Source organism: Anguilla rostrata, chromosome 9, assembly GCF_018555375.3.
Source record: "Anguilla rostrata isolate EN2019 chromosome 9, ASM1855537v3, whole genome shotgun sequence".
NCBI classification, from domain to species: Eukaryota; Metazoa; Chordata; class Actinopteri; order Anguilliformes; family Anguillidae; genus Anguilla; species Anguilla rostrata.
Window position 1 is genome coordinate 48,340,957 of NC_057941.1, and position 16,992 is coordinate 48,357,948.

The window sequence follows — 16,992 nt, forward strand, 5'->3', positions numbered from 1 at the left end:
GCAGAAACTCAATGTAGCCTTTGTAGCCTATGCATTTGGCGTGTTGCTCTCTGTCAGACACTCCAAGGGACACTTGTAGTTTACAAAGGACTACCCTCGGGGTGGTGCACGTAAATAATTAGGCTACGTCACAGGTTGAGAAGAGCGGCTTTTGTAAATAGGGTGAGATTGTTCATCACCGTTATACAGCATTAACACTGGATAGGCCTACTGCATTTAACACATAACAATAATAATAATAATGTTATTATTTTTATTATTATATAACAACGCTAATAATAATAATAACAAAACAATGATGATAATAATAATTATTATTATTCGTATTGTTATTATTAATTACAACAACAACAATCATAATCACAATAATTTCGTACAGCTGGACCAAGCAGATCGACTCAATATTTTCTGTGGATAAAATATTGATTTTAAATTAGGCTATGTTCAGTAAATCAACATCATTGTCCGTTCAATGGCTTGAAAATAGATCAATGTCGTGTTTGATGTTTATTTTTGTCCGTTAATTTAGCTGTCCTAAGCGCCAAATTGCACCGTCAGCCTATATAAAATTACAAAAGTAAATCAGGGCAGTTTCTTGAATAATGTAGGGTAACCTCAGCTTTCCATAGGCTACGCAGCGTCAGGTTTATTATTAGCCTCTGTATGACAGCTTGCTCAAGCTAATCTTTCCTTAAAAATATAATATACAGCAAATAAATAAATCAAGCAACTTTTCACGTTTCTAATGGGCGGGGTTATTTTCATCTTTTTTGGGAATCTGTTTCTACGTGACGTAGGCAATCCTGTTACCTGGGCGAAAGTGGCAACCTATCGGGAGATACGCTGCGTCCCCTCTTCTCTCTGCTCCTTTGTATTTTGGGCTGTGCGACAGTTGTCACCATGGTATCTATTGGTGCCTGATCTCCCGCAGCTGACATCCAGAAATACCCAACCAAAACTGCCTACCTTAAGTGCGGTCAATAACCTGCAGCCTATTCTTGGTAGATGTGTGCCTGGCACTAAAGTGTATTTCTTTCAAGGATAAAGTAATCAATGGTTGTGATTAGAATAAGGAATGTTCACAGAAGACACTATGCCCTTCTCTGTTTTAGTATCGCCGGGTTTATTATATACAACTATATCGGGTAAGTTAATGATCATCTCCGGGAGCGCGGCAGCTTGTTGCTTGATAGGCGGGTAGGTTATTCTTTGCTGTTTTAATAGCGGTTTGCTCTGTTTGTTCCAATTACATACCTGTCCAGGTCACCTGTTTCATTATGCATTCAGATATATTTCATTTGTGTCACTTTTCAAAAACATTTCTCGTGAATGATGAGTATACAATTCAAAATTTGAATTCTTTAGTAATGTTATTACAGCATTTATTCAATATTCTCAAATTATTTGCAAGCAACCACATGTTTGGATTAGGTTTTATTAGCACTTTACAAAATGAAAGTGATCATGCAGGGAAATAGGACGTTGGGCGTTGACTCATTTATATTTGTTTTTATTTTTTTTGGAGGTGTTGAGGAGGTGGTATTTCACTTTGTGCATTTACTATATTGCAGACAGCTCTCTGAACTGAAAAATCGCACACCAAACTTTGCTACGGACATGCACATAATCCAGTCACTTGCATACAGTGCATTAACCAGCTCAAATCAAACGTGGGCTTTCTTAACTGTATGTGTCTCGTACTGCCAGCTTTAATGATTTCTCGCAGAGCCTGAGTGTATCTGATGACCCCTCGGGACACAGGCAGATGCTGAATGTCTGCCTACGGGCCCAGGGCACAGGTGACCTTCCAGGTGATGTCAGGGCGTGGTGCGCCGGTCAGCGTGTTTTTCGCGCTAGGTGACCGTCGCCTCTGAGCACCTCCTGTGTTTTTTATTTTTATTTTTTATTTGTTTTTTTTTTAGCATGCAGGCGAGGGTGAGGAGGGTGAGCAGGAGCGAGGGGCTGAGCGCGAACTCCTCCCTGTTCACTCTGGCGGGGGAGGAGTTCCGCGTCCTGGGGGGGTCCGTCCACTATTTCCGCGTCCCCAGGGCGTACTGGAAAGACCGGCTCCTGAAGATGAAGGCCTGTGGCCTGAACACCCTCACCACGTACGTACGGTACAGCACGCTCTTAGAGAAAAAAATGGGGTTCGGAAGGGGCTCTTTGGCTTGTCTTCAATGGGGAATCTTTTTTAGTTATTTATGGAATCCTCTATGGTAGGTGTGAAAAGTGTGAAAGCTCCCAGATTGATGCATTTTGCCAAACAAGGAACCCTGGAACTAGATAGGGTGCCTGTATGGAAACACAGAGGGACCTTGTGGAACCCTTCTGAGAATGTAAGGGCAGTTGCACCCCCTTGTAGCCCCTGTTTTTCTTTTTGAGCCCAGCTTTTTAAAGAAATGTTGAACACAACGGATCACCTGTAATCTCATCGTTTTCTCTTGCAGCTACGTGCCTTGGAATCTACATGAACCTGAGAAAGGTCTTTTCACCTTCCAAAGGGAGCTGGATTTAGAGTAAGGATGGACCCTTTCCTGTCCCTGAACTGATGCACAGGAAGTCAAACATTAAGACAGCCCTGCGAATGAAATGTCTTAGTTTGTCAACAAATTATTGCAGAAAGGCATTTTAACATTCTTAACATGTCTCTTACTGTCAAACAGGTAATTTTACCTTTGCATTCTTATAAGGAAATGATGAAACAACACATTTTACTGGCCAAAATATATTTTTAAATGACCTCCAACGCAATAACAAAAAAATCATCTAAAAATCCACTGCTGGTATTCAAATCGTTTCTTTATTTAATTCTGAAACTATACAGATATATCTTGGCTTTCTTGTCCCCTGACAGAGTTCCCTGATTATAATTCTCACAGGAATGGATTTTTCGGGTTGTTGTTTGGTTCCAGATGGGATCATTAAGCCCGGTCTCCTGTCAAGGGAGCAAGGCTCCAGTCCCCTCGCTAGACAACAGCATCATTACCACGGCAACAGGGTTGCCATGTCGTCAATTACTCGGTTGTAATAAATGGCTCGAGCTCCTCCAGCAGCCGCCTAATCTCTCACTCCAAAGCAACGACTGTGCACCATCTGTAACGAAACAAAATGTCTGTGCTGAAAAATTATAGACCGCTTATCGAAAGTTGTTCATTACATTCAGGCACATCCTGTTTTATTCCTGTTTTGGAAAGAAAACAAAACAAAAATCCCGGTAGATGAATATCTTAAGGCAGTCAGCCGGAGCCACACTGAATCTTTTGGGTGGGTTTAGCGAGATGTCTTTCTTGTACCGTTGTGTTATTTGCTCTCCTCTCTCAATGTCCCAGAGCTTTTATCAACCTGGCAGCCGAAGTGGGCCTCTGGGTAATCCTACGGCCCGGGCCGTACATCTGCTCTGAAATGGACCTCGGAGGATTACCGAGGTCAGCCTGCTCTCTCCTCTCTATCGCATTCGCCGTTCTGCACTGCAGATGAGTCTGTCTTAAGTGTTTCAGCCTGTCTTGATAGCTTATTTTTCTCCCTCTCAAGTAGAAGTTATTAACTTGCTTTAAGTTACTGTTTGCTTGAAATTGGCAATTATAGAAATGGGTCAAACTGTCTCACCTCATTGGCAATATTTCTTTCATATTTAGCAAAAAAGTAATTGAAATAAGATTTAAAGTGTAAATATAAGACTCAAATATTTGTGGAGATTGACCTATATAAATTATTATTATTAGTTTTGCCTGTGTTAAAAAGTTTTGCGCATGCTAACCGTCAGTATATGTGGCACTTAGTGTTTTGTTTTTTTTTCATAGGAAATATACTGTATCACATCCGATTTGTATGAATAAAAAGAAAAGTACTGAAGTAAAAATGCAGTACTGAATTATATTCAGTTAACACTAAAGCTGAAAGTTAGTCTTGATTTTGGAAATGTACTTTCATATTGATATTGACATGCCGGATGTGACAGGGTGGGAGTTCTTGTTATTCAAACAGAGTTGTTTTTGTTGATGATGTTGACTGATGAGTACTGGCTGCTTCTCAATGAAGAGTTAATTATGTGGACACCATACCCTGTCCTGTTAGCTTGTCTGTCACTTTTGGCTCCTGCCAGCAAAGCTTAACTTTTAACGTATCTCTAGTTGGCTTCTACGGGATGAAAACATGAAGCTGAGGACAACGTACCCAGGCTTCACAGAGGCCGTGAGCAACTTCTTTGACAAACTCATCCCAAAAGTCGTTCCACTTCAGGTAATGGTCGCCCGGGCAATCTCGGTTGTAATTCTAAAGTTGGCATTGGTTCAGAGTCATTCGATCCCTCATTCACTTTTCATCCAGCAGGTTATTCTGACTGGAGTACATCACTGAACGATTCTATTAATTTTTTTTCCCCACATAACTTTAGAGGACAGGTGCCGATTGGAGGCCTGTGGCATTTCGGACGCTGTTAGCATCCTGATGGATTTCTTTCTAACTGTGGGGAATTGCACCAGTCCAGCCCGTGTTCCAGTCTGTGACAGAGATACATTTAGGCATTAAGCAGACACTCTTTTCCAGAGCAACTTACACTTCTTATTACAGTACATGCAATCCATTTATACAACTGATTGTTCACTGACCTCTTGAGTTACAAGTTTCCTAAGCATTATACACCTATTGCCACCTACTACTAAACAAGGCACAACTAATTGTTCCCAGAAGCATCGTGGGTAAATTTACCTGTTGACAAATGAGAAAGCCATCGTAGTATGTAATTATATTTTTTTTCAGTTTAAAAAGGGAGGCCCCATTATTGCAGTCCAGGTGGAGAATGAATACGGGTCCTACGCGAAGGACAGGGATTACATGCCTTTCATCAAAGAGGTAGGGTCCGGATTTTTCCAAGCATTGATTTCATGACATGTCTGAATTCATTAGGATTAATATAGGATGTGTGAGTGGTTCGCCAGCTGTACTCTGCCGAGGTGACATTCATACGACCTCACAGACTGACAATGCTTCCTTTCTTCCTTTCATGGATGCAGTATACTGGCCGTGATTGTTCACTCCAGGCATTTTCATTTGCATATTATTTTTGTATACTCCTCAGTATAATGTCCTCTAATACCTTGTCTGTGGCTATGAGTTTGTGGACCAGGGAAGGGGCTGAAGAGGCCATTGTGGTCCCACGGAGCAACAGTCTAGTTGCTCTTCTATTTCTCTTTAAATGGCCATCCTTCATTAAAATGGGAAAATGTGGCTCAGTCAGTCTAACGAATGCAGTAGACAAATCTGCAGTGTTAAATCCACACAAATAGAGTTTATGTGAGTCGAAGATAGACCACATTCACTCTATCAGAGTTGATTTTGCACCAAACATTTTGCTGTGTAGTAAAATGAATAGTGGCTCTGGTGCAGGATTAGATGCCCTTTTCATATAGTCAGACCATTGTCTGCTCTCCTCTCATAGGCTCTGCAATCCAGGGGGATCGACGAGCTGCTTCTGACGTCTGACAACTACGATGGGCTGAAGTACGGGGGCGTGGATGGAGGTACTGTCTGGGGGTCACCTTTGACCTCTCTTGTCATGAGGTCAGAAGTCACAGTCCTGCAGATCCACACACCTGAAGGTTCTAGATGTCTTTAAACTGTCTAATGGTTGATATTTAAAACATTTGGGGCCTACTTTGCTAAGACCTTTAGCACGTGCACAACCTTTTTCTTGCACATGAAAAACCAAGAACACGAGCAATGTTTGGTCGTGGTATTTGTTTTGCACCTAACATTGGTTGTGTTATTAGTTTCACATGTCCTAAAAGGTTTTGCACATGCTAAAGGTCTCAGCAAATCAGACCCATGGCGATTTCAGTTCCCTCTCAAACGGAGGCTCTGTTTAAATAATAAGGCTGTGACTGCGTGGCGTGTGCAAACAGCAGCCGTTTACTTCAAAGGGACTGCCCACTTGGTAAACAAGAAACGTCCTACCAATGAGTGACCTTCTCTTTATCAATTGCTTATCGATAAAACATGAAGTTCACATAAAAACACATCAGCTTTACTTGCTGTGTGAGAGAGCTGGGTAAAATACTTCATTTGAAATACTTTCCCCTTGATACATTTATATATTCCAGACCATATAAAAAAGAAACACTACTTTCACCAGTAATCAGATCTATTCTCTTTTTTCATAAGATCACAATATGATTGAATGCAGGGGTGTCACCAGGGATTTTGTGCCCCATGAAAAGATCTCACATTGAGCCCCAAGACCCCAGAAAATCCTATATTTTAATATTTTTTTTGAGGGCCGCTGTCAGTCTGGGCCCTTAGAAACATCCTAGCTTAACTATCCTGACTACAGCAGCACTGCGTGCATTTTGGTCTGTAACATGATTTGTTGAAAATTCTCAGGGATATGTGTTTTAAAATCTTTCTGGCACGTGAAAAGTTAAAGTAATTAAAATAAATGTCACACCTGGGTCTGCTGTGCTTTGGCCTTTCAAATCAGTATTTAACATCAGATAGCACTGTATTTATTATAGCTTTTGTATGGTCTTACCACCCATGTTCAGTAAAGCTGTAGTTTTATACTTGTCGTGGGAAATTCTCATGTAATGCTTTGGGCTTCTCTCTCTACCGAAGCACTCAGGACTGTCAATATGCAGAAGCTTAAGCCCGAAGGATTGAAATACCTGGACGCTGTGCAGGCAAGGCTCGACTTTTCGATGAATACTGATGTTCTGTTCCGTTTAGTGTTCATTGCTCATGTCTCCTGAGTGAAGATGCTATTTTCATGTTATGCAGTAACATTAAATGTAAGTGTGTGCAAGTGCTACCAATCAGTTTGGTTTAATTCCATTTCCAGTTCAGTCATATCAAATAATTAATTGAAAAAACATCCATGGAACTTTATACCCTTAGAAGATTGAATTTCAATTAATTTTCCGAGTCGACTGAATTGAAGTGGTTATTGGTCCCAAACCTGCTGCTGGTGCAGATTTTCTTCAGTCAGTGTGTATGAGATTTAGCTGGAGGGCGTACTGGTATTCAGAACTAGCCGTGCATGTTACAGTTACATTGCATTTAGCAGGCGCTCTGGATGAGACATACACAACATTTTACATAGCATTTACATTGCATCCATTTATACAGGTGGATATATACTGATGCACTGCAGGTTAAGTATAACAGCAAGGGTTAACAGCAGTGGTGCTCAACATTAGTGTCCTACCTGGGAATCGAACCTGTTACAGTTACAAGACGAGCTCCTTACCCATTGTCCTGCCCTGTCACCCTACATGTATGTCTGCCGCACGTCTGTCCAGCAACGTGTGGTTCGTTCTCAATAAAACACAAAATGGCCCTGGTCAGTGCTGCCTGCCTGTCTGTGATGTGGTGTGAAGCTGATATTGTCAGAACTGCCTAATTTTTGTTGAACTCCCCGTGATAATCCTGTGTGCCTGCTGGTTGCTCAGCCACACCGCCCCAAGCTGGTGATGGAATACTGGGCCGGGTGGTTCGATTCCTGGGGCGACCTGCACCACGTATTCGCGGCAGAGGGTGAGCCATTTCAGCTTAAATTCAACTCCCCGGCATGAACTCATTTTTTACAATGACTCTGATCTCTGATCTCTGATTCTATTTGTTAACAAGGACAGGACTTTCACGTAATTCTTTTTTTTTTTTTGAAAAATTGCTGCTTCACATTTTGATAACCGCCCGACCCTCTTCCCCGGCAGACATGGTTGCCATGGTGAGGAAGATTCTGAAGAAGGGCATGTCAGTTAACCTGTACATGTTTCACGGGGGGACGAACTTCGGCTTCATGAGCGGAGCGCTGGCTGAGCCGACATACAAGGCTTTGGCCACGAGCTACGGTAGGCTGTCCAACGCCGTCTTACATAGAAGTTTTATATGGACCAGACATGGGTCAAAAACTCTGGGCTGAAAGCTTTAGTCTGTTTGAGGCTATAAAACAGTAAAATACTCTCGCGGATCCCTGTGAATGATTAATGATTAAACATGTCAATAACCATCACATTACAGTAAATAATAAATTTGTTCTGAATATTGGTTAAAATTCTGTTTTCTTTCATCTATTTTTGATGTTTAAAATTGACAAATATCTAATAGGTTTATATATTTCAAACAATTAAAGTATTTGACCTTGGTATCTATTTGCTTTATAATGTCTGTTATATAGAAGTGTAGGGACTTGCATAATAGAGTTGGATTTTAGATTTGTGATGTTGCACCTTAAAATTTATGTCATTAATATTTTACTGTAACAGAAAAAAATATTCAGTGTTTTCCTGCCAACTGTTTTTAAAAACCTGCAATAACATTGATTAATTATCTAACCATCGGAAAACTAGCTAACCAAGTGCAACCAAAAGTTTTTTTTTTTTTTTGGTCATGGGTCCACAATAGTGTAGCGCTGCATTCATGGATAGTTCCATGTTTGTACCAATAGATGGCGCCATCTGACTTCCACAGTGTTACTCAGCTACTCAGGGGCATAGCGTGTTGCCACAGCTGAGTACCTGTCTGTGTGGATCCTGGATTTTCTGTTCAAGTTGTGATGGGTTTTATCCAGAGTCCCTGCGGGGCTTTAGAGCTACCTCACTGCTAAAAGCCAGGCTTATAGCTGGGAGGCTGGAGTGAAATGTCTTTCCGCTCAAACGCTAAGCTAAACTACGCTGAACAGCTGCGGCGTGGTGCTGAATAAGAACAACGGATTGTGGGATACTGGAGGACCAGCCGTGCATGTCTGCTGTACACCACAGCCCACAGCCTCTTGCCACTAAAATAAAAACATCTCTTCACCTCTGTGCTGGAGACCCTTATGGAAATTAACATGCCACAAAAAATGCACTAAACAATATTGCAATATATGAAAGCAGTTGTCATTTAATATATTTTTTTGCCGTATATTATGAAGTGTTGCAATATCTTTATGCTAACGTATTTTTCTTATATTCAGTTTCTGTAAGGATAGGCCAGACAGTAATGAAATTCCCCTCAATGACCCCTTGTCCCATAAAATATGCTCCCCAGCCAGAAAACATTGACCACTGGTGGCACAGCTGTGGTCAACACCAGTATTTTCACAAACTGGCTCTGTGCTGCTCCACTGTTGGACAGCTGAGGCAAGGCCGACAAAATGATGATTGGCTATAAAAAAAAGACTGGCAGGTGAATTATCCAGCCAGTATGAGGGGCGGGGCCTATCATCATCCAGTAACTGAGGCCTGATTTTGTTTTAGATTACGATGCCCCGCTAACTGAGGCCGGGGATTACACCCCTAAATACCACCTCCTGCGGGATCTATTCAGCCGCTATCACAGTAAGTTCTACAATGCACCGCCACCTACTTTCAGCACACTTATGGTATTGGCCTACAGGGGGCGCTAATGCATTGGTTTGTGGTTTAGAGGTAATGGTAGTACTGTTGGTAACAGACACATCTGTGCGTGTAATACCTTTTTTTAATTTTATGCATTTTACGTGACACTGAAAAAATCTAATTTTTATTGGAGTTGTGTAAAAGCGAAATTGAAATGAAAAGGAAATTATTTAGTTTAAATAATTTCCTATAACTAATAGCATAATTATACTTCTTCCACTTTTGCAGGCCTTCTTGTGCTTGGTAGCTATTAACATTAAAACGTGTTCTTTTAAGAATTAGAAACATGCTACTAGCTCAAATGTACTGTTCACAGTCACGGCCCAAGCTCCATGTGAGTTTGATTGACAGCCCCGTTCAACAAATCAGGTTAAGGGAGACATTTTACAGGGGCTCATATCGGGACACAGAGGCTCAAGTGGTAGGGACTGCACGATGTCACGTGTTCTGCGCCCCTTGTTTGTCTCAGCCGAGAAGCTTCCGGAAATGCCGCCCCTTCGCTGGAAGGAGAGTTACGAGGCGGCGATCATGTACCAGCACCTCTCTCTGTGGGACGCCCTGCAGTTCACCGGTGAGGTGAGGGAAGGTTCCAGTTTCGATCCACCTGCATTGGGTCGCATTGGAAAACTAAAATAAATAAGTGTCACTGTCACAAAGCCGACTGATTCCAGTGGTTCAAAATGACCAGAGCCAATATATATATATATATATATATATATATATAGTGAACTGTGAGCTCTATAACGTCTGGGACAAATATTTTTTAAATTTTATTTGACTCTGTACTCCACAATCCACAATTTTAGATTTGTAATCAAACAATTGACATGTGGTTAAAGAGCAGATTCTCAGCTTTTATTAAAGGGTATTTTATACACTTTAAAGCTTACACATACACACATTTTCCCACATCTTTCTCGAAAGTGCAGACTACTTCTTCTGTCATCTTTTAAAAAAGTATGTTGTGTGTTATCCCCTAGCAAATAAAAGTCACTCAAGAGTGATATGACTGTCTAAAGGCTGGTTTAGATCAAAAAGTTACAAGATGACCAAGCAGTTTCGAAAGTTATCTGCAGAGTTTTATTGAAGTGAAAACTACTCCATTCCACAAAGTTTGCTGGTGGCTACTGTCATCTTCCACATGTTAGATGAGGCAAATCCTCGCAGCCAACTTATAATTCTTTATTACTGAAATGGCCATTTCATTTGTTAGCTGCTGTGTTCATTTTGACAGTGTAGACTTCACATAGTTTGACAAATTCTTTTCATGAAAACGAAGAATTCTCATCTTGTCTGTTGTCAGTTTTTTTTCATTCCTGTCCATTAAAATATTAAGTGCTAATGTAACTTGGTGTTTACCGCTAAGCACATTACAGTAGTAGTGTCCAATCATGGAGGGCTGAGAGTGTGCATTCCAACCAATCACACATCTCCATGGCGCATGATCGAACGCTACTGCTGTAACGTGTTTAGCGGTAAATCATCCCTGATAGGGTATTATTTTATGAATCTGAACTCAGAGTTACATTAACATTTAACATTCACTGCGTTACCGTATAAACTATAAATTATGAAGTGATCGTCTTGTGTCAGTTGGGCATCACTGAGTGAGCACATGTGCCTACAGCCATGCCAGGGGCCAATGGCTGACCCACAGCAGTGGGAGGTCCATTCGAGAAAGGTCAAAGGTTAATGGACATTTCTGTTGCTCCCCGAAGCCTTTCAAATCGGCGAGGCCGGTCAATATGGAGAACCTTCCCGTGAACAACGGCAACGGGCAGTCTTCTGGGTACACTCTGTACGAGACCACCATCACCAGCGGGGGCCTCCTGCGCTCTGGAAACAACGTGCGAGACAGAGCACTGGTGAGTCAATCCCAACTGGCATCATCCAAGAGAAAAACAGGAAACTACGTTACAGAAAAAAGAAAATGAATCTAACCCACAATATATATACTGTATATGTATACTATACACACACACATTAATTTCTTTAATGCTCCTTAAAGTGACAGAGGTTTCCTTGTAATTTAGGTGTTTGTCGACAGACGTTACATCGGCATTTTCAAATACAAGAGCCTGGAACTTGCAGTGCCTGATGGGAAGGTAGAGTGCTCTTGCACGTCTGTATATTGACTGTATATTCTGTATATTATAAATATTTTAACTAGACAGCTGTGAAATATATTTTCTTTATGTATTTTTATGTATTGAAAATATATTGCAGTATATTCAATAACATAACAATATATATAGATAATATATATTTTTTAAATCTTGCTTTTGGCTGCAGGGCAAACGAACACTGAGTTTTCTTGTGGAGAACTGTGGTCGAGTGCACTATGGGAAATCTTTAGACAACCAGCACAAAGGTAGAGTGAAAATGACATCTCTCTCTCTCTCTCTCTCTGTCTCTTTCTCTCTGTCTCTCTCTGGCTCTCTAACATACTCTGAGCAGCAAGGGAGACATTTTTGGCTCATATGTCTTCACATGAAAAGTGAAGAAAAAAAAAAAACAGTAGCAAGCCAGTCTTTCTGCGTTCGATATCACATTTTTATCACATGCTTGTAAAAGAGTATTTGCTGTGTAGAGAGTGTTCAGTCATGTGCCACATATTTATTTTCAGTGGGGTGAAAGGAAGATACTGTATCTGCAGCTTAGTAGTGCAAATATGTGGGCTTAGCTGAAATCGAATGCATTTGGATTGAGTGTTTATCTGCCTGGCTGAGCTTCCTGCTATACACATGTACACAACAGACACACATATTGATTATACACAGAGCTGGAGTCGGTTCAGTAAATTCAGGAAATTAATTGAAATTCAACAAATTAACTGAAAAAAAAGAATCCCTGACTCTGATTATGTGTTCTGTGTTCATTTTCCTAATGCACATTTTAAAATGTCATTTTTAAAACGTGTTTCAGGTCTGGTGGGTGATGTCGTACTGAACAACATCCCACTGAGAGACTTCACAATTTACAGCCTGGAAATGAAGCCCAGCTTCATTGAACGGTTTGTGCGTTTCATTTTGTTTGCCGTTATTGTTCCCTCTGATGTAAATGTCAAGTTATTACACTGTGCGGGTACACCCACTGCTAAATAAATTGTTTGAGAGGATTTTTTTTTTTCAGTAAATAAATTATGTTTACATATACACTGTGTGTGCCTGTACACTTGTGTGTGTGTGTGAGAGAGTGAGAAAGAATGTGTGTGTGTGTGTGTGTGTGATAGAGAGAGAGTGTCATGGTCCTGTGTTCCTGTCTGCGTTTCCCCTGTTGGGCCGCCAGATGGCGGCACTTCTGTTTTGTGTCCTGCTCCCCCTGTGTTAATTGTATGATTGTTTTCAATTGTCTCATTATTGGTTCTTGATTGTCTCGTTTTCCCTTCCCTCTCTGTGGCCTGATTGTTCATGGTGCCCTCCTGTGTCTCGTCAGTGTCTCTTCTATTTAAGTTTCCCCCTCCCTTGAGTCAGGTGCTGGATCCTTGTGGTTATGTCAGATTGTTTGTGCGTAAGCCTCTGCCCCATGTGCTCCTGCCCATGTCTTGGTTTTCTAGTGTTTTTTTTTTGTTTTTTTTTGGAGTTTCTGCATTTCCTTTGTTCCTGTGTTTGTTTCCTACGTATGTTCGCGCCGACCGTATGTACCTGCCTGTGTTTGTGACCTGTTTGTGTTTGTTTGACTTACTTGTACTCTGCCCTGCCTGTGTTTTTGAGTTCCTGTTGTTTCAGTAGATATTTTTTGAGTTTGTGTTTTTGCCCTTCGTGGCCTTCTCTGTTCCCTACTTGTTTGCCTGTCGTGTTAGTAAAGTCTTTGTTAATTTTCCCTTTTGAGTTTGTGTTTTTTTTTTTTCCCTCTGCGTTTGGGTCCCCCCTACCCGTACCGTGACAGAGTGTGTGAGTGAGAGAGAGAGAGAGAGAGTGTGTGTGAGTGTGTGTGTGTGTGTTCTTTATTATGGCTCCAAGCTTATGTTGTATTATATTAGAAATATGTGACTTAATGTGCATACTGAATTATAGCTGTAGCACAGTGTTCCGCACTCTGTCTGGCGCCCGAACCTCAGCTGAGACATAAATGTTTTCCAGACAGATCTGTGGATTGTTTACCATATGAAACAAATCCACTATTGTAATAACTTTGTAGGCTATTTTTTTTTTATAAGTACAGCAAACTTCTCCACTAACAACTAGCATATCGGCTGTGCCACATAGCAAAAAAAAAAAAGAATTTTAGTTATGAAGCGCAACAGGCATTTTTAAGCAGAGCTGGAGCCAGGCTTGGTTCAGGCTCTGTGCAGATCTACATCTGTCTCGCCTCGCTTCCCTGACCTGTGTCAGCGCAGGCTTTCAGATGCACTGCGGGGAAGGGGGAGGGGGAGTCGGCAGGATGCGTGTCGACTTAGCTTCTTTGAGGAAGTACTGTACGTTTTGGAAGAGAAGTAGGAACACGGTGGTGCGATTGATGCCCACATTTAGCAGCCGCAGGTGTGCTGGGGTGCGCACAGAATGCAGAGTTCTCAGAGACCCTCGGTGTTGGACGGCAGCAGGTCACCTTGATCCAGGCCGACGTCAGGATTTAGTGGGACACTATGTGCTACAGCACTCTGGCTGTGCGGTCATATATAAACACAAGTTCATGCTGTACACGCTTTGAGGTCTTTGCCTCTGGGTTAGCTAGCTTGGTTCAAATTCTACAGAGGTGCTTCAGATAATTTGAGTGAGGTATATAGAGATTATCTAAATAACAGTAACCCCAGTCAAATTGTCCCAATAACCTTAACACTCTTCAAATTATACAATTACTGTCACAAACGTCAGTACAGTTATTGCCAATCCAACACCTCTAGCCAGAATATTTTACCACCAGAACCTATCCTCTACATGTGTTGTACAGTACTACTCTTATTACATTGTAGTATATAGTTTATATACCAACTGTATGTATTATAAATATAATAATGCTAAGTAAAAAAAAAAAAAAAAACAATCTGGAAATGTTGTTTTTGGGGAAGTACTCTATTAAAGCAGGAAAGGTCTCTTTGCGTTTCAGTCTGTATTCAGCGCCATGGAAATTCCACCCAGCACCGCGCGCCTTCCCAGGGTTCTTCCAGGGCAGGCTGTTTGTGGATGGCTATCCCAGTGATGTCTTCGTCAAGCTGCCGGTGAGAGAGCCTTAGAGTCTGCTGTGGTGCTAACCACCTAAAAATATTTACTTCAGTTGAACATCACCCCTCCGGTGAAAAATGTAGCGCTCACTTGTCTTGGTCCAAAAAAAAAAAAGGGGACGCCACATTACCAGCACATTTTTTTTGTACACAGTGTTTTATTGATATTTGCATTGAGGTACTGCGGCCCATTTCCTGTTTAATGGGGTGTCGGCATGGTAACCGTCTTTCCTCTTGGTCTGCAGGGCTGGAACAAAGGAGTGGTATTTATAAACGGGCAGAATCTTGGACGGTACTGGGCCATCGGGCCCCAGCAAGCCCTCTACCTCCCGGGACCTTGGCTCAACAGCGGAATCAATCAGGTACCCAGACCCAGTTATCCTGTTCTGACACATTCTTTTTTCCCCCCCTTTTTTAAAATCATCATAAAGAAAACAGGCTTTAACTTAAATAGGTGAATTGTTACTTTAATGGCATCACTGAGAGAGAAGGGCAATAGAGAGTGAACCAGCTTAAATCAATGCATTTTCATGAGCAATTAAACTGCGGGGTCTGTGCGGATTGAGTGATCTTTATGTCCTGCTGTTCAATTTTGTTAAATAAGGAGAAAAAAAACTGGTACCAAAAGATAATATTGAGAAACGCAACGTAACTATCAAGGGGAATTGATTTTTTCAGCTAATTAATGGCTTCGCTGGCAATCGAGCACGGCAAATGAAAATCTTTCGAGAGCGAACGATCGTCTCAAGCGTGCGATTTTGACCTCCTCCAGTTCCAGCTCACGTACTGCCGGGCATTTCACAGGCAATGCTTCTAATACCGTTGCGCAATCCCTGTCATGTCGCAGTTAAACTAGAAAACTTGCTCTCTCTCCTCCAGATGTCATTACATCACAGGCATTTAGCAGACACTTTTATCCAGGATGACTTATACAACTTTTACATACATTGCATCCATTTATACACTGAAGCAATGCAGGTTAAGTACCTTGCTCAAGTGTACAAATGGCAGTGTCCTACCCGGAAACCTGTGACCTTTCGGTTACAAGCCCAGTTCCTTACCCGCTGTGCTACACGGCCGCCCTTATTGTACAAGAGAGCACGGCCACATACGGCTCAAACTCTGACCTGCTCTGTCTCAAGTCAACTTCCTGTCTCTGTTTATTTTAGGTCATTGTGTTTGAGGAAGTGGAATCAGACGGCAAAGTCCATTTCGAGGACTCGCCGGATCTGGGCATGACCGTCGACGTTTAGCAAAGAACATTCCAGACAGACTTTTTTTTGTCAGCTTTTTTTTTTTTTTTTTTAATTTCTCCAGACCTGCTCTTGTGTGGGTGGAAGTGTGTTTGGTTCTGGGAAGACAGCCACGTCCTTTTCATTTTGTACATAATGGGCTGCCTCCGTGGTTTTCTGGGGCCAGCTTCGCGATATGCTCAGTGTTGGCGTGTGACGGACGGACCGATACAAGGTCTAAAGAAGCCTCACGTCCAGGCGGCTGTAAGGTCGGGCATTTATTTATTCATTTTATTTTGTGATGTGCTGAGGAGCTCACTAAAATGACTCAATAAATGCCCATTATAAACACAGATACGAACAGCCTTGTGTATGTCACTCAAATGTCATAAACTGCCAGTATGGTTTTATGGTTTTGAAATCGTTCAACCATTTTCAGATTTTTCACACAAACACACACACACACGTACGTACACACTCCGAAAACATCGAATCAGTGTAATCATATACAATGAAAAAATCAATGTTCTAAAATAGCTCTGTTCTGTTTGATCCTTCTATATGTCAATATAAAGTGATATGTTCTTTTGTAATTGGGATTGATTTCAAGTTATGCCTAGACCATTTAATTATATTTTTTTACCTAGTTCTTTCCCCACCCCTTTCATTGGGGAAATTTGGTGGTTCAGTTTGCACAACCATCTAGGTTTTGAGAAACCATTGCCCTTTCCTTTGTCTGGTTGAATTGAGTTCTTAAACATAACAAAAAGATGGATAACTTAATAAATAATGCCTGGAGTTTCTGGAAATGTCAAATCTACAGACAGTGCAGTTGTATTGTCATTGATACACTCATCACCGTGGCAACTGTTATAACCTTGTGTATAATCTTCTCAATCCAGCCACCCTGGCCCCCTCCTTCTGTGGACATTTCATGACATTTATTAATATTGATGAATTATGAATAATGCTTTTTTAACGATGTGTGACTCATTTATTAATGATTTACTAAGCATCTGCAACCACACCATAGTTGAAAGTGTTGCCATTGCTCCTTAGCCAGAATGTATCCATTGGAAGAGCATCCATAGGTCAATGTTTTTTAAAGAGAAAAATTCATGGAAATGCGCCATTTGTCCGGAAGAGCCTACAGGCCACTGCCTGAAAGATATGAAAAGTATAAATAAACCATAGTTATGATTACATGGTCCTACTGTACAGTTAC

General features: G+C 41.4%; 1 protein-coding gene across 2 annotated transcripts; it reads left to right on the forward strand.

Annotated features, from left to right (window-relative positions):
* The first annotated feature begins 863 nt into the window (after window positions 1-863).
* On the forward strand, window positions 864-16,120 carry LOC135264011 (beta-galactosidase-1-like protein 2). 2 transcript variants are annotated; one of them, XM_064352574.1, is made up of 19 exons: window positions 864-1,145; window positions 1,923-2,108; window positions 2,448-2,516; window positions 3,330-3,425; window positions 4,131-4,239; window positions 4,759-4,851; window positions 5,438-5,519; window positions 6,610-6,680; window positions 7,449-7,527; window positions 7,707-7,844; window positions 9,234-9,314; window positions 9,844-9,950; window positions 11,093-11,239; window positions 11,408-11,479; window positions 11,667-11,745; window positions 12,300-12,387; window positions 14,421-14,532; window positions 14,781-14,897; window positions 15,705-16,120. In XM_064352574.1, exons 1-19 carry the CDS (start codon window positions 1,054-1,056, stop codon window positions 15,786-15,788), a joined length of 1,902 nt encoding a protein of 633 aa, XP_064208644.1. In that variant the 5' UTR covers window positions 864-1,053; the 3' UTR covers window positions 15,789-16,120. The 2 variants fall into 2 exon arrangements, with proteins under 2 accessions (XP_064208644.1, XP_064208643.1); XM_064352573.1 differs by having other exon boundaries at window positions 6,610-6,674; window positions 7,443-7,527.
* Window positions 16,121-16,992: the final 872 nt, after the last annotated feature.